The 21,937-nt window shown below is 40.9% G+C and overlaps 1 protein-coding gene across 1 annotated transcript in view; it reads left to right on the plus strand.

Annotated features, from left to right (window-relative positions):
- Positions 1-20,893, plus strand: part of LDAH (lipid droplet associated hydrolase) — a 129,969-nt gene extending 109,076 nt beyond the window's left edge. The window contains exons 5-6 of the mRNA XM_012653104.1: positions 5,492-5,574; positions 18,846-20,893. Coding sequence (XP_012508558.1) covers positions 5,492-5,574; positions 18,846-19,037 — 275 coding nt within the window. The 3' untranslated portion in view covers positions 19,038-20,893. The remainder of the gene's footprint in view (positions 1-5,491; positions 5,575-18,845) is intronic.
- Positions 20,894-21,937: the final 1,044 nt, after the last annotated feature.

A 21,937-nucleotide genomic window follows, 5' to 3' on the forward strand; every position in this document is an offset into this window, starting at 1 on the left:
GGCTTTAAGAAACAATGGTGATATAGCACCTCTTGTATACTCCTGGATAGAGCTGGAACGCATTCTACTAAGTGAAGTATCCCAAGAATGGAAAGACAAGCACCACATGTACTCACCATCGAATTGGTATTAACTGATCAACACATAAGTGCACATATAAGACTAACATCTATTGGATGTTGGGCAGGGGGGAGGGGGGAGGAGGGGACGGGTATATGCATACACAAAAAGTGCAATGTGCACAGCCTGAAGGATGGACATATTTGAAACTCAGACTTGGGGGGGGCAACATACGTAACCTAAACATCTGTACCCCCATAATATGCTTAAATAAAAAAAAAAGTCAAAGCTAGAGGAAGAGACGTGAAGAAATGCTTTTCCTGAACTTTATATAGCTCTTGTATTTGTAAGGGAAATAATAGGATATAGAAGCACAGTTTGTCAAAAAGCAAATGGAAAACAACTATCCTGGTAGGAAAACATGGCCTTTCCCCCGACAGTTGTCTTAACTGAAACCTTTTCAAATCAGCAAGACAATCTTTCTTCATGAGTCCACAGCTAACAAATACAGATGAGGGCTTCAGATATAACTAAGAGCACACTGCTTTATAGAATATAAGTGCATCAGACATTTCTTCAACATAAGAGAGAAACCAAAACAGAAATACAGACAAAGGAAGGGGGAAGACTCAAGAAAATTAAGAAAAAAATAAAGGGAAAAAAACCCCTTTATTTAAAAATGGCCCTCTAATCTCAGAAAGATGATGAATAAAACATCCATAAAATAAAGAACAGAATGCTGTAAAAAAGGACAGAAAATGTCCTTGGAAATTGAAATTTTCACAACCAAAGTAAAAATTCAATATACAGAGTTAGAAGAGAAAGTTGAAGAAATCTCCTAGAAAGTAATACAAATAGGAAAAGAGAAGGGCTATAGAAGAAAAATATGACTTAGAGGCTCAATCCAAGAGGTCCAAGAACTAGTAGGAGTTCCAGAAAGAGAGGACAGAGAAAGTAGGGGAAGAAATTATCAAAGAAATAATAAAAGAAAAATTTCCAGAACTAAAGTTGATGAGTCCAGGCAGTGAATGGGCCTACTGGATGTCCAGCCCAATTAATGAAAGAAAGACTTATAGTAGAACATATTCCTATGAAACTTTGGAGTAGCAGAGGTAAAGTGAACTCCTGGGTTTGGTGGGGATAGGGGTAAGGTGGAAGGAAGTAGTCACATGCCAAGAAACTGGAATCAGAATCATTAACCTTGGTTGCTGGAAGAAAATAAATTTGAAGGATATGCCATTTTCAGCTTAGAATTCTATACACAGCCAAACTATGAGTCAGTGTGTAAACAGAAAAAAAATAGATATGTAAACATTTATAAAATCTAATTCCCGTGTACCTTTTTATTAGTTACTGGAAAATGTGCTTCAGTGATGTAAGGGAATAAACCAAGAAAGAGAAAGCCATGGATAGAATCCAAAAAAAAAAAAAATGGAATCCAGTCCGGAGGAGTGGCAAAGGGAAGTCCAAGGATGACAGCTATGCAGCGGGCCTGGAGAGCGGCCAGGCCAGAACTGAATCAGAAGAATGGAAGGCTCCACAGGAGGAGGGAGGGAATGGGTGAATTATTGGATGTGCTTGGACATTCAGAAATAAAATACTGTTAGAAATAGGGAAAATCTGATGGATTTTCTAAGGAAGTAGAATTAAAAATTTAGTTCCTCAGTCACACCAGCCACATTTCAAGCAATCAATAGCCACATGAGGCCAGTGGCCACCGTATTGGACAGCACAGATATAGAACATCTCAATTATCACATAAAGTTCAGTTGTACAACACTGGCTTACAAGATGGCTTATATAGGCAAAGAATGTGCCTGTCTCCCCTGAAGAATCCTCTAAGAACTTGAGGCTCAAAATTCCAAGTATGCATAAGGAAAGGTGAGACTGAGACATACTTCGGAAAACAAGGATTAATTACAATCAGTCTTCCCCACCCCTGCCATTTTGCATAGCACACGCAGCAGCCAGGCATCATCCAACCAACAGATGAAAAAAAAATAAAAATCAAAGTGTTCTTTAAAAACTTTTAAGAGCCTAGAGGAAAGATCTTCATATATTCTGGCATACAGGGGTCTTTTGATGTAACATTATAGTAATTCTAAAATGGAGCCCATCAATCAGAAAGCTGGTCCACCTACACAGCTTTTTACTGTGTTTCTCTTAAAAATGAATAACCGAGGACCACCAGACATTTAAGGAATGCCTCCAACGCTAAAGAATATGAGCAAAGTAAAGAAACGAGTAAATGACCTTAGAGGAGATCAAGGTAATCAGAGGAGCAGAAGAAAACTTTAAAGTTACATGTTGTCCTCCAAGATCAAGGAAAATATGTTGATTAAAAACAAGAACAAAATGTTTTGAAGGAAAAATAATCAGAGATCCAAGCAGATCCCATGCAAATTAAAAATATGATTGTCGGCCGGGCGCGGTGGCTCACACCTGTAATCCTAGCATTCTGGGAGGCCAAGGCGGATGGATCGCTTGTTCAAGACCAGCCTGAGCAAGAGCGAGACCCCGTCTCTACTAAAAATAGAAAGAAATTAGCTAGACCAACTAAAAATATATAGAGAGAGAAAAAATTAGCCGGGCATGGTGGTGCATGCCTGTAGTCCCAGCTACTCGGGAGGCTGAGGCAGGAGGATTGCTTGAGCCCAGGAGTCCGAGGTTGCTGTGAGCTAAGCTGACACCACGGCACTCTAGCCAGGGCAACATAGTGAGACTCTGTCTCAAAAAAAAAAAAAAAAAATATGATTGTCAGAATTAAAACTTTACTAGAAGGGGTAGAAGATAAAATTGAGGTTAAGAACCAAAAAGTTGAACAATTAAAAAAGACCCACATCAAGGCACATCATCATGAAATATCAGAATTGCACACACATGCACAAATGCCTTCAAAGGGATGAGAATCAAAGTGGTCTAAGCTTCTCATAGTAGAGCAGTGTCTTCTAGGTTCTGAGGAAAATTATTTTCAACCTGCAATTCTCTAACTAGCCAACTATCAGTCAAGTGTGAAGGTAAAAAATAGACTTTTTCAGACAGGCAGAAACTCCAGAAAATTCTTTTCTAGTACTCTTTCCCTTAAGAAGTTATCTAAAGATACACTCCCCCAAAACAGCAGAGACAATAACAGAGGAGAAGGGGAATAGGACCTTGGCCCCTCACTGCTCTCCCACCCATTATCCCTCAGCCCTTCCCCACCCACTTCACCCTAGGCGGTCCCAGTGCTCTTCTTGTTACCCTGAGACACAGCTTTCCCAGCCTGTTCTCTGCCTGGAGTCTGCATGGCCCACTTCCTTATTTCATTCAGGTCTCTGTTCACACATCCTCTTATCAGAGAGGCCTTTTCAGTGCACTTTAGATAAATAGGCCACATTGTCACTGCACAGTCTATCTCCTGAGCTTATTTTATTTTTCTCCATAGCACTTTCTCACTATCTGTCATGTATTTTGCCTATATTCACCTGCTGCCCACACTGAATTATAAGCTCAATAATGGCAGACACTTTTTCTTTCTTGTTTATTGCTTTATCTCCAGTGCCAACGTCTATCTATAGTAGGTACTCAGTCGTCTTTTAATGAATAAACAAATAAATGAGTTAATTAACGGGGACTTAGAAAACAACGGGAACAACCCAAGAAGGCAGGTAAGGGAAATTCTAAGTTGACAGCAGTCCAGGTGAGAGCAGGTCTGAGGGCCCTGGAAAGGAGGTCTCCAAGAAAAACTGACTCAAAAGGATATTGATGGGGTGGAGAGCTGGGGAAAAAGGTAGGTATAACAAAAACATATTGGAGGAGGGCGCTATTGTAAGAATGGAAACGTGGTCTCATACACTACTTGGCTCAATGGTGAACAATATTTAGAAATAAAAACGTAAATGTATTATTTAAGTAATAGTAGAGAAATTAAAAATAAGGTATAAACATGTTGAGAAGACGGCAAGAAGGAATGTGAGGGCCATAAAGTGAGCTAAATCCTCATCTATCATAGCAGCTTGGCAAAGGTAATAATTTACTGAGAAATAACAAGATGATCATAAATGTTTAGCAGTATGGAGATAACTAGTGGACAAACAGCTAAAAGAGTTAAAGAGAAGTTTCCTCTGGGGAATGGGTCTAGAGGTAGGAAACAATGGAACAAGAAACTATGATTTTTCACTGTAAGCATTTCTGTGATGTTTGATATATAAACTGTGTGTGTGTGTGTGTGTGTGTGTTTTCTTGATAAAACTTTAAACAAGGGAAGTAGAGGCAAAATGTAAAAAAAATAATCTGGAACTAAAATTCCTTCTAATTTAAACCACAGGGTGGGGGAAGGGTGGGAGGAAGGCAGGGGAAAGTACAAGTTTGCTAAGGGCCTCCTCGTTTGGATGAGATAGCAAAAGAAAAAGTATATATAAGTTTTCCAGTGTTTAGGTAAGGCTTAACCACTATTTGAATAAAAATGGAATTTATGCTTTGAGACTATTAATAAAAAAAAGTTTTTTAAAGCCAGCGTGGGGAGGAAAACTCATCATTCATACTAAAAAAGAGTCGGAAATAGCGAAGTATAGGATATACAAACATGACTGAAGTCAGACCAAATATCTTTGATCTCAATATACACGAATATCTTTTAGTCCTTTATTTAAGAGATAGACTTTCAAACTGTGCTTTTAAAGAAGTCCACTTATGTGATTTCGAGAGTGATACTTAAAGTGACAGAAGATTGAAAATGAAGGGAAGGACGTATACCAGGCTAATGCTAACAAAAAAGAAAGCAAATTAATAATGTCAGCCAAAATGGAATTCAAGGCACAAAACATTGAATGACAATTTTCTTACCACTGTGAGAAAGCCACATAAATTCATGTTATCTCTGGCTTTCTTCTTCTTTTCCAAGTATTTGACGTCTTGAATGTGAGCATCACTTTGCTCATTTTGCAACCAGTATAATGGGACTAACCTTCACTGAAAATTCTTAGATCCTTTAAACTTATTTTTTAAAATAAACATGCCTTTCAGTTGTTTCCTTTTAAAAAAAAAAAAAAAGCCAGTATAGTTTCATGTTAATAATTGTGTGCGTTTCCTTGGTATACATGATTTATCTATCATGATTTGTGCTAATCTTTAAATCATAATAACACTTTTAGTCAGGTACAGTTACACATGTCATCTGCTGTGGTATCTGACGTTAGGCCATCAAACTGCTAAACTTTGCTACTGAGAAGCCAGATGAGGTTGAGAGAAGGTTCTTTTATAGGATATGCTCTTACTTCCAGACACCATGCATGTTGCCTGACTCGCATGCCTCTCTTGGCCTCACTGATATCTCACATCAGATAGCACTTGCCAAAAGAAAAGGAAGGAACATGAGTTTACTGAAGTTAATTTGATATTTGCGTTTATTCTGTATATTCTAAGTGTTGGACTTTTTATTTTTTAAACGTAGCTAATGTCGCCTACCTTGGAGGCCAAGAAATGATGGAGGTGGTAAAGAGAGACAACGAACCCATAAAGGAACATTTATCTAAGGTAATCACTTTGGTGCTACAAGGGGATAAATAACAAGTAGCTGGGCAGAAATATTTACTGAGGATGAAGGACTAGAATTGGTTAGAATCTGTAAAACCTCAAAGGTTTATAGGTTGAGACAGAGTTCTACTAGTTAAAATTAATGTTATCCTTGAAAGTTGCATAGAGAGTAGTAAAGCTGATTGCATAGTTCCTTAAATATATTTTGCCACCTGGTTTTGTTGAATTTATTTTTAGAATCAATACTTTTCTATTTTGTTAGTGCATTTCAGCCACTCTGGGCCTTGTACTGAGAAGACTTGCTGTTTATAGAATAAATGAGTTATGTTGAAATATAAATAAAACAGTGGAAAAGAACTAACATTATATATGATGTGACAACTAGTGAGCCTTTCTTACTCTCCCATGCATTAGAGTAGCACTGTCCTACTTTGACACCAAGACCGGTTTTCTGAAATACTCATCATTTGTAAGTTATCCTGCAAATACTAGAATCATGCACAAACACATTTAAAGCTCCAGTCTCTGAAACCATCAGGGGACTATGGTTTAGAATATGTCTAAGCACCCTAGAATTTGGGTGGCTGTGGTACTCCCATGGCATCATTTTTCTGTCCATCCTGAGTAGGAAGGAGCTGTGCTGCTCTTATACTGTAGCCACTAGCTACATGTGGTTATTTGTGGTTAGTCTGAATTGAGATGTGCTATAAGTGTAAAATACACATTGGATTTCAAAAACTTAGTACTCCCCAAAATAGTAAAATATTTCATTAATTTTTATATTGATTACACATTGAAATGATAATATTTTAGATATAGTGGATTAAATAAAATATATTGAAAGTGATTTTACCCATTCCTTTATACTTTTTAAAACATAAGTATTAGAAAATTTTTAAATTACATATGTGCCTTGCTTTATACTTCTGTTGGACAGTACTACTCTTGATCTTTACAGTTGGTGCTGAACTATGATATCTGATGGGTGCAGTGAAATGATCCCTGCTGAGTGGCAAACTTATAGGGCCCAGGAACCTAAAATCTACAAGTAAAACCTTAGATACCCTATTGGGTTTAGGATCCCCTTATAAACTGATACATTTGACTTAAACTTGCCTACAGTGTTAATTCATATTTCTATAACCTCCTAATACAATTATCTTAAAGCAAGAAGTACATATGTTCTTAAAAAAATATTTTCAGAATATTGTAAATATTCACCCAGAGAGGACTTTTGAAAATGCCAATCTGTTTTTGTCTTATGGGTGTAGTGGTCATCATATTTCTGAAATAGCAATTGACAAGAGATTGAACTTTTGAAACTAGGAGGAAGCCCTCACTAGCTGAATGGAGAAGGTTGGGGCCTTAGGAGACCCTCTCTCCAAGGCTTTCAGTTGCTCTACATCCCTTTCACATTGAGGGATGTGAAAATACAAGAAAAATGATATTTTATTTTTCGGTTAAATTATAAGTGAATCTGTTTCAAAAATGCATTTAGGTTTTCCAGATTTGGAAGTTCATAAAAACAACTCAGCTCTCAGTTAATAACAAGACTGGCAGATGCTCACTTCCAAAATTCACACTTGCTGAGTGACTAGACCCATCATATGTCAGAGCCCATCTTACCACCTGTGGAAGCCAGCTGCTATAAAATACTCATCATCTCTGGATTCTCCTTGTATGTTGTGCTCAGGAAAAGGTCAAAGAAAGGTGCTAACTTATTCCTGTCCTAAGTTAAATCCATATGCACGTGTAATCATTCCCAGATAGAGGTCTGTTCGTGGTAACTGTGTCGGGGCTGTAAGTTTACTGAAACTTTTATGGGAGAAATATGGGGGCATGATGGTAGATGGCAGACATTTCAAGGTTAGTATTAACACACAGTCATACGAATAAACTTCCAACTCCAGGGAATCGTTTTGTTTTTAAGATGGTGTTAAATGTGCCTGTAGGATTGGGGCAACAAGGAATTGTTTACATCAGTGATATAAAGCTACCTTGCAGTTAATTGATTATCTCTTCTACCAGCTAAATTTGAGCTCTCTGCTAGAATAATACAATTCTAATTCCTAAGTGAAACTAGGTACAAAGAGACAGGAAGTTTATTGCAACTTTTTGTTTCTGTAATGAAAAAGAGGAAACATGCTGTAATTTAATATTGGTAAAAGTTGAATCAACATAATGTGTCTCAGTCTGCTTGGGAAAAGGAAACTTAAAAGTGCACATAGTTCTAGGAAGATAGTGGGTGGGCATTGCCTCCTGCCTTCCAGACACCCCTGATAACTAGTCAAACTGGAAAACCAATTCCTAGGATTAGAAATCTCCCTATTTTAGATATTCTGATCAAGGGTACTCTGTGCCATTTCCACCCACAGTCATTCAGAAACTTCATACCTATCCGGGGCTGTCCCATGTGAAAAGTTTTCAAGCTGCACATTTTCTTGCAAAAATCATTCCATATATCTCAGTTTCAACTTAAAACAGTTCTGAAAAATGTATCTTTGTGCTATCCAGCCAGGATGCCACAGAAAAGTGAGTCTGAAAATACTCTCTTTACTGTGTCATGCAGATGACTCTCTGTTTCTTTCTCCTCCCCTAGAAAACTGTCATGCTGTTATCAGCAGGCTTTAGTTCCAAATTCAAAATTTCTACCTACTGATTTCCATTGCCCACATGAAGAGGGCTTTTTATATTCTTGAGGAAAATAGGGGTTTTTTTTGTTTTTTGTTTTTTTTTTTTTTTAGAGACAGGGTCTCGCTCTGTTGCCAAGGCTGTAGTGCAATGGCCCGATCATAACCACCATGCCCACTGGTTTTTTTATTTCATGTAGAGACAGGGTCTCCCTATGTTGCCCAGGTTGATCTCAAACTCCTAGCCTCAGCAATCCTCCCGCCTCAGCCTCCCAAAGTGCTGGGATTACAGGTATGAGGCACTGCACCTGGTCAGGCCTTTTTTTTTTTTTTTAACTCTGAAAAGTTTACTGGGCTGATTGTCTTCCTTCCAAGGTCTAGAGTCTTTATACACAGTATTCTACAGTTGTGGTTTTTTGTGGTGCTTCAACATAGGATCAAGTTATTTCCCTTTCCTGCAGCAAATGTATCAGACTCACAGTTGTTTCCAAAAGCGCATACCATGGTTTATGACATCATAGGTTATGTTACTTCTTCACCTGACTACATCCTACTTGTCCTTTAAAACTTGGCTTGAGTGGCATCTCCAAGAGGCCTCAGCTTCTGGTTTGGCCAGATGTCCCTCCATTGGCCCCCATGGCTCCCTATGTAAAGTTATAGTACCTCATTTGCCACACAGTATTTAAATGATCCAGCTTCCCCTCTCCCCCACCTTGAGGTAAGGAACTGTGTTTTCCTCATCTTGATGTCCTTTTGGACCTAGCACAATTCATGATACCTGGTAAACAGTCAATGAATATATGCCAGATAGATGAGCAGAGAGACAGATCGATGGAGAAGCCATTAATTAGAGCATGGATTCTGAACCTTTTCTGTGCCATGGATCTTTCTGGCTTTCTCATAAAGTATCTCAGAATAAGGTCAAGTGCATAAAATAAATACATGAGATTACAACAGAAACCAATTATATTGAAATATAGTCATCAAAATATTTTAAAAACAAATATGTGATATGGTAATGTATGCATCTTTATTTGTACATTGAATATTGAGATATAATCTCATCAGAATTGCTATTGTAAATTTGTAATGATGAATATAAACAATTTTTTAGTTATCTACAGCAAGTTTACTATCATTTGAAAATATCCATAATTTATAGATGACAAAATATAGGCATTACAAAAAGTATGGTTTGTTGCCTGTATTTACAATTGAAGGAAATACTAAATTATAGTCAGAAGTTAAATAAAGATGTAATTCTCTTCCAAGTTTACATAACAGCTCCTCCCTACCCATGGACCTGCCTGGACCCATAGACCGCGACTGAAGAAGCCCTGCATTAGAGAAACTGGAAGTTGGATAGCGTAATACTGTGGCTTGGGCAGTGGCCTAAGAACAAGAAGCCATGATATGCTACACTGAAGAGATGATTTTAAGTTGTCGGGGATCCATTGAAGGGTTTAAGCAAGGGAGTAACAATCAGGGTGATAATCAAAACATTTGACAACCACATGACATAGCCACTGACAATCAGAACGTGTGCCAGCTGTGAACAACCAGTTCGCAGGTACCAATTCATATCAGTTAGCCCTAAGAATGTGCCAAGATTAACAAATGAGAGGGATTATTTTTGTGGAAATGTTGAATATTGGGAAAGGATATAATTTGAGTTGAGGAGACTATTTACAAGGCTTTTATAAGAACTAAGGCGGTAGGATTGGGAATGGAAAGATTTAAGAGGTAGAATCAAAGGCACTTTGTACTAATGGAGATGGAGGAATCTAAGGTTATTTCTCTGTATCTGGATTTGGTGACAAGATAGGGAATACGGGAAGAGAAACAGCCACAAGTTGTGGGAGGTGGTTGAGCAAATCATTCATTTTGGCACTCATGTTTGAGACACCTGTGGGACATCAGAGTGGACACGTGTCTGGCAGTTTCTGGACATGTGGGTGTGAAGCTTAGAAGGATAGTCTGGGCTGAATTTGAATGAGACGTGATGAGGCTGGAGTTGAAGCCACAAGCACGGATGACGGCAGCCTAAGGAAGTATGCAGAATAGGAGAGAAGACATCTAACAATTGATCCGTGGGGAACCCCGCTTAAGGGTTGGGAGGAAGACAAGGAGCCAGTGATTAAGATGGGAGTGGAGGGCAGAGGGTGGGAATGAGAACCACAATGGAATAAACCAAGGGAAGAGAACCAACTGTACATTTTCACCATCCCAGTCCCAATTTGTCTGGAAGCCTCTAGGGTATGCTCTGCTTTATGAGGCACCTGGCGTGTTGGAGGCAAATAAGAGGTCAGTGTTCCCTTGTTCTGTCGTTGTTCTGAGCCATAAGGGGATGTGTGTCTCATTCATTGAAAAGTGAATTAGTGTTTGGTTCATAAACTTGAAGTTTTCATTTCAAACTCACTTAGGAGGGAAATTCTAAACTGCCGTGACCATCTTTGGCCCAGACATATGGAAACAGCTGGTGTGTGCTACTGCCAGACTGAATCTGAGCGTCACTATCAGTCAATAGGAGTCTGAAATTGCTCCAGAGAGAACACATGAGGTGCAGCTTTCAGATGCAGGCGGGCAGCAGTGGAAGAGCCGCCTGCAAGGTGGGGCTGCCCTTGGCCTCAGAAGGCCAGGCCAGGCTACAGCGTGGCTTGGGAAAGCAGCAGAGTGTCCTCAGGGACAGGAACCCCTCTGCTGGTGCTCTCTATTGTTCTTTCTTAGCCTGCCTTAGCCCAGAGGAGCATGTTATCTTTGGGAACATACCTTGTACCGTTGTTTGGAGATTTGGGCATGCAAATCCTTCTGACATGCACACCGCCTGCTTGGTGGAACATAGGAAGTGCTCCCTGGACCAGCTAACCAGGACTGCCTTTCCGCCAAGCCTCCGTCTGAAACAGATTGTGTTAGTTCTGCCTGTTTAATTTGAAGCCTGACCCAGAATGTCATAATCATCCCGGAAACAAATAGGTTTGTTTTTATCTCAATCATTTTGACCTTGAGAGTTTCATTTGAGGCAATTGCGTTAATATATCCCGAGTTCTCCAGTGGAGCGTGGTGATGGAGAGGTGAGTGTGTTGGAGAGCCTCAAACTCCAGCTCCATCTCTTGCTTTAGTCATGTGACCTTGCTTACTTTGCTGGATCATACTGTTCCTCCTTTGTTTCTCAATAAAATGCTTTAATAATAGTATTTATTCTCATATAGTTGTTCCAAAAATATAATGCTATAATTCATACCTTGTAATTCAGTCCTTATAAGAGTGTCTGGCATGCACTAAGCATTCAATAAATGTTTGCTGTTACTATTAAAGGTTAATTATAGCCTAGATATGCTTTTGAGTACTTTAAAAAGACTATTCGCCTAACTTATCCTCCCCACACATCCTCCCCGTACATCTCCCTTCCCAGATGTTTTCATGTTGTTAATGAAGGGTGTTAGTAATATTAAGTAAGTGGCCAAGAGATTCTGGAATGCCCCAATCCCAGTTTAGACCATAGCCACCACTCTCCATAAGATGCCTAAGGGGACTGCAGTACAGGAGCCATGATGAAGGAAAACACAGTAGTACTTAAACTTTTACAGGGCTTGGGCCCAGTACCTTAGTGCAGAGAATGCTGACGAGCTGGACTTGGCCTTTCTCTTAGTTAGTTAAGTAAGACCATCCCAGCACATCCGCACCTCCCCGAGGCATATGACCAGGGGGAAACAGAAACACAAGAGGATAAATTGGCTCCCAGTGCCTCATACTCGGCTGCCTCACCAGAGGAAAGTAGGTTCTTGGATCAGCTTCCCACTGCAGTCCCAAGAAAGAGATGAGACTAGTCCCTAGATGCCTTGTGACTTCCACGTGGGAGGGAGTGAATTCTAGCTGCACAGAAAGGAGGGAGCCCCACTGTGCTTGCCTTTGGATGCACAGTGAGTTGTTCCAGCCACTGGAGAGCGGGCCAGGCAGTGCCCTTTGGGACCCACTCGTGCTGCTTTGGTGATTACATTCCTGCTGCTCTCCTAGGTGCCTGCAGAGGGAAGCAGGGTTCCGTGGCCCCAAGTATTGTGTTTTCACCTCTCCTCAGCCGCTTTTTTTTAATCTTTGGAGATTTTAATTCCCTTTTTTTCAAGATTGGTAATTGAGCCAGTTAGCGATAAAGGGAAGAAAGGAAACAAGATAAATTGGAAATTAAACGTCCTAAATCCAGAGGAGATCCTTTTCTTTAGCAGTTCCACAAGTTCCTAAACAGTTGCTCAGAAGGGCTGCAGTGAAATTTTAAAGCTTTGTAGCTGCTTGTATCCCCGAGAGGGATAGGATTTTTAAATAACTGGAGGGAGATGCTTGTGTTACAGAATAGGTTTCCTTTAATGTCACAGGGTCAAGGCTTAAGCATCCGATTCTGGGGAAAGGGGAGAAGCAGAAGCCAGTTGCTGTCAGCCTGTTCCGGATTCTCCCCAGAGATGGAGATGCCCTGGAGGGGCTAACAGTTTGTACCCTGAGCCTGGGAAAGATGGGAGGGGATGAAACAGGGAGGTGAAGGCAGGACATGGGGATCTGGCTGGGAGGTAGGAGGCCTACATATGTGGGTGCTAATTTGATCCCTTGGTAAGCAACTGACTGCTTTACATATGACCTTTTACTTCTTTCACAAGCAAACACACAAAAAACCTGGTCTGGTGGGAGTTACTTCAGAGGAGGAAAGAAAAAGTGGAGAAAGTAGAAATGACACCATTTTCTTATACGTCTCAGAGTAGGACAGAGGGCATCTCACTGAGCATCTGCGACATTCCTCTCGGTTGCTCTCTCCGGTTCTGGCTGACTGTGTGCCCTGCCACACAGCACGACGGCTCAGGGCACGCTTTCTGAAGAAATGAACACACAAACCTAGCTGGGAAGCCTGTTAATTTAGCACCCAGGAAGCTACAGCTCTTTACGGAATGCTAGCAAAGAGAGTCTCGCACAGCCCAGGGTGGCAGTAGACACCTTAGCTGCTGCAAGAACCCAGGGGCTCACCCTAGGAGCCCAACAAAAAAAGAAGTAGCAGTCCCAGAATGCTGGTGCCTTCCTTCATTTTGGAAGATGCTCGATCAAGGATACCCAAATGGCACTGCAGATAAGGCTTAAGGTCTCATTTATGAGGAAAAGTAGATTTTATTATAAAAATGGATTTAGAGAATCCACTCCATGAGCTAACTGTTAGTGGCAGCTTGAGGATAGGAGATGTTCTTCACTGATATGACTTGTCTTCCATCCCATCTATCTTTCTCCACAATCATTTATGAGGAACATGACATACATTATATTACATTATGAGCAAGGTACATAATAAAGCACATTTGCTTTGGGTTTAAGAAAATATTTAATACTTATATATGTTCTGAGCCTGACTTATGCCAAAAGCAACTTATCAGAAGAATATATATTTTCTTAAAGGCTAATTTAAGGTCATGTGGCTTCTTTTTCCTCTGACCTGGGCATAACTCTCACTGGGGGAAGGATCTAGACAGATCCCCCAGGTAACCATTGCACAATCTGTGTCTAGGAGATCCCCTTGTCCTCATCTGTAATGCAGCTACCCTTTAGGAGAGTGCCTACTATGTGCAACGTACTTGATGTGCTTTGTTTTCTAATCCTCACCACTAGCCCACAAGGTAGCTATTTCTGTCCCCACTTTACAGATGAGTAAACAGGCATAGGGAGGCCAAGTGACTGATCCAAGCTCACCATGCTAATAAATGGCAGAACCAAGATTCCAGTCCAGATGAATGTGGCTCAGCGCCCCAGCTCTTAACACTGCATTGGCTGCACCATGCTCTCCCCGTATTGCCAAGCAGCTTAAGTGGCTCACAAATTACTTTACCAAATATAAATAAAATTACTTTACTGTACTATAATATAAAGGCATTATGAGAAGCCCTTTTACTCTGAGCATGATAACCCCCAGAAATGCCACTTACCATTCTGCCCAGGTCTACACTGTATCATGAAACAGTCTACCCAAAGACTGATACCTGAAGGAATAAAGTTCAACTTGGTTAAGTACTAATAAGATCTATAATAGTTTGTACCTAACTTGACTACATGGTGAATTAGGAGCTTCTAAAAATTCAGTTTATCCATAAGGTTAACAAAAGAAAAAAATATAATCCTTAAACTACACAAAACTTTCATTTTATTAGACCCTCTACTCCTATAATGCCTACTGTCCTATTGGCCTGTTGCATAGAGAGAAATAATTCAGAGAATTTTGTGTGTGGCTTTTTTCATTTTTAATATTTTGAGATGTTGATATGTTATTGAAAGTGATTTTTGTTAGTTATTAGCTGAATCATAAAAGATAACTAGTATTTCTTTGTTCTTACAATAGCTCCTCTATTAGGACTGCATAAAAGCCAGCAACTCAAAATGTATACTGAAGCACAGCTTTGTTGCCTCCCTTGGGGTAGAGTTCAGGTTTTCCTGCTTTGGGCTCCCACGGTGTTTTGCCCCTGCCTCTGTCCACCTGTGGTGTGTGAAGGCCAGTTTGGACAGGCCTCCTGTTCTCTGCCCTAGACTTTGAGCATCTCCAGGGCAGAGACCATCTTACTCACTGCTGAATTTCGGCCATTTAGCCCAGTTCCAAATGTGGGATCAGTTCAGAGTTGTTTTAGGTGGAACTCCTTTGAATCTGTTAACCAGCAATTTACTGGTTACATGTGCATGTTTACAGACCAAAAAAAAAGTGCAAAAACACATGAGAAAAGACAAGTGTGGCTTCTGTGTCGGGACAAGCTGTAGCAACTTATAGGGACATTTCAGGAGGGAAGTGTCTGTGTCTCCTCAGGGGCACACTGAAGAGTGAAAGGAAAACACATCTGTGAGCACAGACTATAGTAAGCATAATCACACTTTCCTGCAGAAAACACAGGAGGAAAAGCAAAAACTCAATCTTAGGGAATCACAATCTAGACCTGAGAAAGTTAAATTTTGTGTTTAATAGAAAAAAATGGATTACTTGACCCGACAACAGTTTGGAAACAGAAAAGTTTTCATCTTAATAATGTGTACTTTTTATCAACTCTCATGAGTAGCAATACAAGTGGTAAAGAGAAATAAAGTACAGGAAATAATTTTCTTCTAAACCTTCAAATGTAAATATCCTGCTAATGGCCTGAGATTCTTAGTTACCAATTCCAGTATTTTCACAGCAGTCATCACCCCCCTGACACAGCAGTGAGAAGAGCTACACAGACTTTGAGAAGGCTTTAAATAAAGGTCGTTGGGTTTGCTCCTGTTGACAATTATCACACTCTTAATGTTCATATCCAGTCTAAGACCTCCCAACCTTCAGGTTTAGTGTTTTTATAACGTGGGTCCATTCACTGCGAATTGTAAATGGCAGTAAAAGATACTGGTTAGAAATGTCTCTGGATTTATAACCTAGCTTTCCACTCACTAATTGCTTAAATTTAAGCAAGTTACTCTTCCTAAACCTCAGTGGTGTTTTGTTTTTTTGTTTTTTTTTCCTTTTTTCCCTGTTAAATAAGGATAAAATCCTTTCCTCAGGGAACTGTTGTAAAGACACAACAAGATAATATATGGAAAGTGCTTAGCACAGAGCCTGGCACATTATTCTCAGTTTCCATCGGGTCATTATTATTCATTGCGATTCATTTTTATGTACCAATACATTGATAGTATGCACTCTTAACACTATGTGTTGGTGTCCAGTTATTTCTCTTTCTTTCTACTTCACCTGTCCTCCCCATCCCCCAGCACTGCCACCACACACCCCATACTTTCTCATTTTCCTGTTTAGGGTTACAGGTGCAGGGTCCTGGTCAGATCTGTTGCCTGTGATTTATAATGTATAGGGAACAGGAAGTATCTCAAGCCAGCGTATGTGAAGGCATTAGATAACCACGTGTTTTATTTGTTAGCCAGGATTTTCATAGAGAGCCCTTCAGTATAGCCTGATAGAATAACTTTTAAAACAAAACAAAATCATAAAAATCCTGACCTCACCATCAATTAGGGGTTTAACCAAATGGAGGCCACTCTAAATGGTGATTGGTCGTGGACAGTCAAGAAACAAAATCACATGAACATACGGGAAGTCTAGAGTCCTCGCTGCTACACTGCCTTGAACTCTGACAACACTTTTTGTTGAGGCTCCTCGTACATGCCCTGGACAGTGTGTACCCCGTAATTACTCGGATATGATTTGTCTCTTGATACCCAAAGGCGGATGTAGGGTCCCTGATACCTGACAAGCAGTGCTCCTTGTAGATCACCCCCGCTCTCCTAACTGCCTGTCACCTTCATGGCATTTGCCTGCTGTCGAGGGCTCATCAAGCTGGGCTTCTCTTGGGAGTATTGCAAGTTGTAATTGCCTCGATGAAAAGGAAATGGTAAGTTCTTCATAGCAATAGTCTTTGAAATGTCAGGCAGAAAGCAGCAGCAGGTGCGTACCGTGATGTTCTTCTTGTCAAGGAGACTATTGGAGGAGGTCTTTTCTGCCTTGCTTTCCTTCTAGCTGAGTCCCCCGTATTGTAGTTTTCACAAGACTTCACACTACAGCTTGTGCTAGTTGAGGGTCCCAGAGTGGCTTTCCCAGTGTGCAGGTGTCTTGAGGCAAGAGCAGGCACTGGAACAGAGGAACAGACCTGATGGGCACGAACCCAAGTCTGACTTCCCAGACTTCTCCACGGCGTTCCGTGCTGTGAGGAAGTGCTGAACGATTGTGGCAGTGACTGTTGCATACACTATTTACTGAATATAATTTAAAGGATTCCTGTGGTAAGCATAGGGAGTGGTTTACAGAGAGCCTCTCTCATTAGCCCTATTGGTAGATAATTAATACTTACAAATAGCTTGTACTCTCAGCAGTATTTCAGGGGGAAGCTATAGCAGGGTAGCTGCTGAGAGATCCTGGGAAATGTATTTTTCCATAACTGGCCAGAATATTCCCCCACTGGTTGTGAGGTCGCAGGATTTTAGAGCTGTAGAAAGAGCTGAGACCAGGAAGAAGAACCAGGCAACTGCTGGGCACTCTCATTCTCCAGGAAGCAAAAATTGTTCTTACAATGCTAAGAGCCATGGCAAAATGAATTTTGGTTTTAGGGGCTTTGGAGTGCCCAGAAATGATTACAGTGAGCAAAATAGGAGAAAGGGAACAATATATTAAGTGATAAATCTGTAAGCTGCAGATCTTCCGCAGCATTCAAAACTGGAACCCAGGTAACAACCAGGAAAATCCCTGATGTGATTCAGAATAAGTCCACCACCCAAGGTTTAGTTGTTAATAATTCATTCTCTGGAATATTACATTAAATATTTTCTTCTGTAAAGGGTTTTTTTTTAACTAACCATCTCTTTAGATATTAGTTAAGTCATAATGTTATTATAATAAAGGCCAGTGTTTTTATAAGCACAATCTCACCTGTCCTATATTCAGATCATGGATTTAATGATTGACGGAGTAAAACTATCTGGTGAGCAATAATGCCTATTTCCTGCACCCTCCTCCCCACGCCACTTGATCCTCTCCAATCTCTCTTCCCATCGTAGCCAGAGTAATGTTCCTAACCTAGGGACCTGATCACGTCACTGCATTGTGTAAAGTTTTCTGTTAGCTCCTGTGGACTTCAGCATGAAGCGCAACCTCTTTAGCATGCACAGAAGACAGCTGTCTGTGACCTGACCCCTGTCTGCCTCTTCCGTCTTCTCTCCCGCCACCCATTTTTCCCACCATTTTTCATGCCAGTTCCCCAAGCAAAGTCAAAAGCTTTACGAGGCCCCAGGCTCAAAACTAGCATGAGTTAAATACAACTCACATGGCAGTTGATGGTTAAAATTTAGTTCTTATTTTTTGTAGAAATTACCACTATGCACCCTTCTGAATATAAGATGTCACTTTGATGCTCTTTTCTTTAGAAATACAGAAGAACTAAAACGTAGCAGTTTTTCAGTGAAGCGCAACAGCCTAGAGCTAGATTATGTATACATACATCACATGCAGGTGTAGGTGGATATCCAGTAAGGGTCTTAGTAATGCCTCAAAGGAGGCTCTGTCTCCATTCAGTCTGTTTGCTGTCACCTGAAGTCTACTTACCACACCTCCCCACTGGATCAACATACTTTCCTGCTGCATGGAGCCTTTTCGTAGAAATGTCATAAACTCTCTTGGGATACTGATCACATTTTATCAGCTACATTGGAAAGCCTGAGTCTGTCTGATCTGCCTTTGTATTCATTCATCCCCTGTGCTTACCATGTGTCTGTTTTGAAACTATTGCGGTTCTTAAATGCTCACAGTCACTCAGTGACCATGTCTCAATACCTCTCTTCTTCATCCTTACCCGCCTTCTCTCCAGTGTCCATCTCAACCTCAGTACGCACAACTTTGCTAGTGAGTCCTTTGAGTGGATTATAGGTGAGCTATGACACAAGGGAGGTCCTGCATGGTTTTCTTTCCATCAAATTCCTCTTAATGCACTCCTGTGAACCATGAAGGCTCGCTGCCTCACAAGGGTCATACTCTGGAGAGAGCCGTGGGACTAGCGTACAGGGTAGACATAGTGTCCTCAGAGCACTGCTGGCTGCTGGTGTCATATCCGCGTTGGGAGGGGAAGGTGTCTTCTAATAAAATGTTTCTGTATTGTCTTTCAGCTTACATTTTACTACGGTGCTACAGATCCTTGGTGTCCAAAAGAGTACTATGAAGACATCAAGAAAGATTTTCCAGAAGGAGATATTCGACTCTGTGAGAAAAATATACCTCATGCTTTTATCCTTCATTTTTACCAGGAAATGGCAGATATGGTTGCTGACTGGCTAAAGGATGATCTGTCCAAAATATAAACCTGGCACAAGGAAAGAAGTACCTGCTGCCAGTACGTGGAGGCAGTAGGGGTACTATGTTTAGTACGTAAATGCTTAATTTTGATGTTTGATGTTAGAAAAGAAAAAGTTGAGAACCTCTTGGCTTAAAAACTACAAGCTCCCAGCCCCCTATGTTACAGGCTGATGTAAACACACTTGACGAATCATTCCATAGGTTGAACAACACATTTTTCCAAGACTCGGGGAACACAGTGATCTAAACAGGGTCTCATGTTTGCACAGGATACCCAGTGACACCATGTGGCTTATTTTGGTAGGCAGGATCCCTGCAGATAAAAGAAAATCTAAATTTAATTGATTTTAATAGAGTTACACTGTTGAATAGGCTCAACTAGGGGAAATTATGAAATACCTACTAGAAAATGTGAAAGAGATCAGTGAATGTGAAGCGTATAGTTAGGTATGTGATGTGTATGAGATCATGACAAGCACACACTCATGTTCCAGTAGCAGGAAGTGGTGAGCAGGGGATATTGGCAGTGGACTTGGGTCTCCTCTCGTACAGAAGACGAAGATCAGCCCAGACTAGCTTCGCACAGGTCTTGGTTAAGATCATCAGCGTCGCTTCTGATCTACCTGCATTAGACAGAACAAAGTTCACCAGACATTACTCTGGTCAACTGACCAGATAAAGAGTTGTGGACGGATCCCAACTGTGCCTCCTGCCACAGGACAGCCAGCAAGTTCTGTGCTAAGCCTTAGCCTGCAGGCTATGAGCTCCCTGCAGGCTCCTCTTCTCCAGAGCCAGGATGGGGAGGCATTGGGCTGTCCTGAATTCAGCTTGCAGGTGCCAGCATGCTGTTGCTCCTGTGATTCTTGCAATAAAACTCTCCTGAAGACCAGCAGTGAGCCAAGCACTGTGCTAACCATTGAGGATAGAGTTCTTAGCTACTTCATGATCCTTTTCTTCTGAAAATCTTCTAATAAATAATTTTCAAAATGGCATTTTAAATTGCTGAAACCATTACCATAAATCAGTTCTCCATTTCTGCATTAATTTTATCTGTTGGAAAGAAATTATTGTGCTAATGAACGAAAGCAAGCTATTAAGTTAGGTGAATTTACCTTCTCTGGACACATTGAGGTCTGGTGGGGAAAAACCATGTTGTCTGGCCTAGAGCGGGCTGACAATATTGCTGCCTTACCTAGACGGACTCAATCCTGAGACCTTAGGAATCAGTAAATCCCACTGACTGCAGTGACAGTTGATGATCAATCAGAAACATTCCATTTTCTCCTAGAGAAAAATCCCTCATGGCATTATCATTCCTTAAGGACAATGAGATGTTGTCCTTCCTCTCAAAACTTAAAGCCACCTGATGAAAGATTCAGCTGTGATATGCTGCCAGCCCAGTGATGAGAGTTGAATGAATATTGTCCTTTGGCATGGCTTCTACATCAGAGCAAATGACTTCTCAGAGGGGAGAAGCTGAGCTCCCGACAAGGAGTGCTCTTAGCCCGAGGGGAAGAGCCGACAGATACGCAGGCCACGGGCACAGGGCTGCATGCGGTCCTGTTGTCATCTGCACGGAAGGCCTTCTAGAGATCTAATGAGAGAAGCTAGGATTCGTGGCCCTGAGTGCCTTGCATACAGGAGATGCTCTGTAGTACTAAGTCAAAGCACATGAACAAGTACGGGGGAATCATACCTACTGGAATAAAGAGTAACATTCATAGCTTGTCTTTTAGCTGTTATTTTACATTACCCTGTATTTCAGAAGTCTGCATGTGAAATTGTATCTCACTTTTGTCTTTTAAAGCTTAAAAAAGATACTGGCTCTTAATTCATGTTTATCACCTGAACACCAAATGAATTTTTGAAATAAATGTTTTACCAGCACTTATGAGCATATCTGGCCTGATCTCTGTGTTGAGGGGAGAAAGGGTACAATTTAAGCAGTTCTCCTGAGTTAGACTCAGCCCAAAGTCTCTCTGTTTCGGTAAAAAGCTACTTTCTCATTGCTTCTTTTAGAGAGAAAATCCGATTTCAGAGACTGGAGTTCATTTTGTTTCAATAGGAATAAACAGAAGACTGAAATTGATAAACAGTGGGTGAAATTCATTTTCCAGAAGCAGTTCTGCCTGTGTGTCCCAGTCAGCCACATGGATGGTCTCCGTCAGAGATTTAACTTCTTCTAGAGTTACCTAGTGCTGAGGGGAAGGCGTAAGCCGGGGCCTTGAACTGCGCCCACGTTGTTCCTAGTCTGCTCTGGACCATTCTGAATCTCCAGAGGCCGCCCTCTCTGGTCACATGGCCTGATGCCCACGGCCACCAGGGCCCTCTCTCCATCCGCTTCTCCACTCAACCCTTGAAGAGCCAGTGACCTCCAAAGCCTTGATTTTTCTTCACCCCGCATTATAGTAAGACAGAAGCAATTTCAGGTGAAAGGAAACAGAAGAGACACAACAACTGAACACAAAACCTGATTCTGGATTGGATGTTTTTGTTATAAAAGACATTGTTGGGACAATTTGCACAACTCGGATGTGGTCTGAAGATTAGCTGGGAGTAAGATACCGATGTTAGTTTTCTGATTGCTGTGGTTGTGCTGTGGAGAAGTCGGAGAATGTCCCTATTTGTACTGCAGACACTGAACTGTCTGGGGGCGATGGGGCATCATGTCAGTTTACTCTCAGATGGTTCAGAGGAAAATAATGTTCTTCATAGTTGCAAGTTTTTTGGAAGTTTGAGATGATTTTAGAATTTATAAAATTAATTAGTTTTTATAAACCCCATCATCCTCTCTCCTTCTGCATCAGTCTCTCATTGCTTCTTTTCCAGAAAGTAAATTTCTTCTTCTAGGCACTAAATGGAGCCCTGGGTTCAGATCCCAGATCTCTCATTTATTAGGTTTGTG

This window comes from Propithecus coquereli, unplaced genomic scaffold (genome assembly GCF_000956105.1).
Source record: "Propithecus coquereli isolate 6110/MARCELLA unplaced genomic scaffold, Pcoq_1.0 Scaffold41, whole genome shotgun sequence".
In the NCBI taxonomy this organism is placed as follows: Eukaryota; Metazoa; Chordata; class Mammalia; order Primates; family Indriidae; genus Propithecus; species Propithecus coquereli.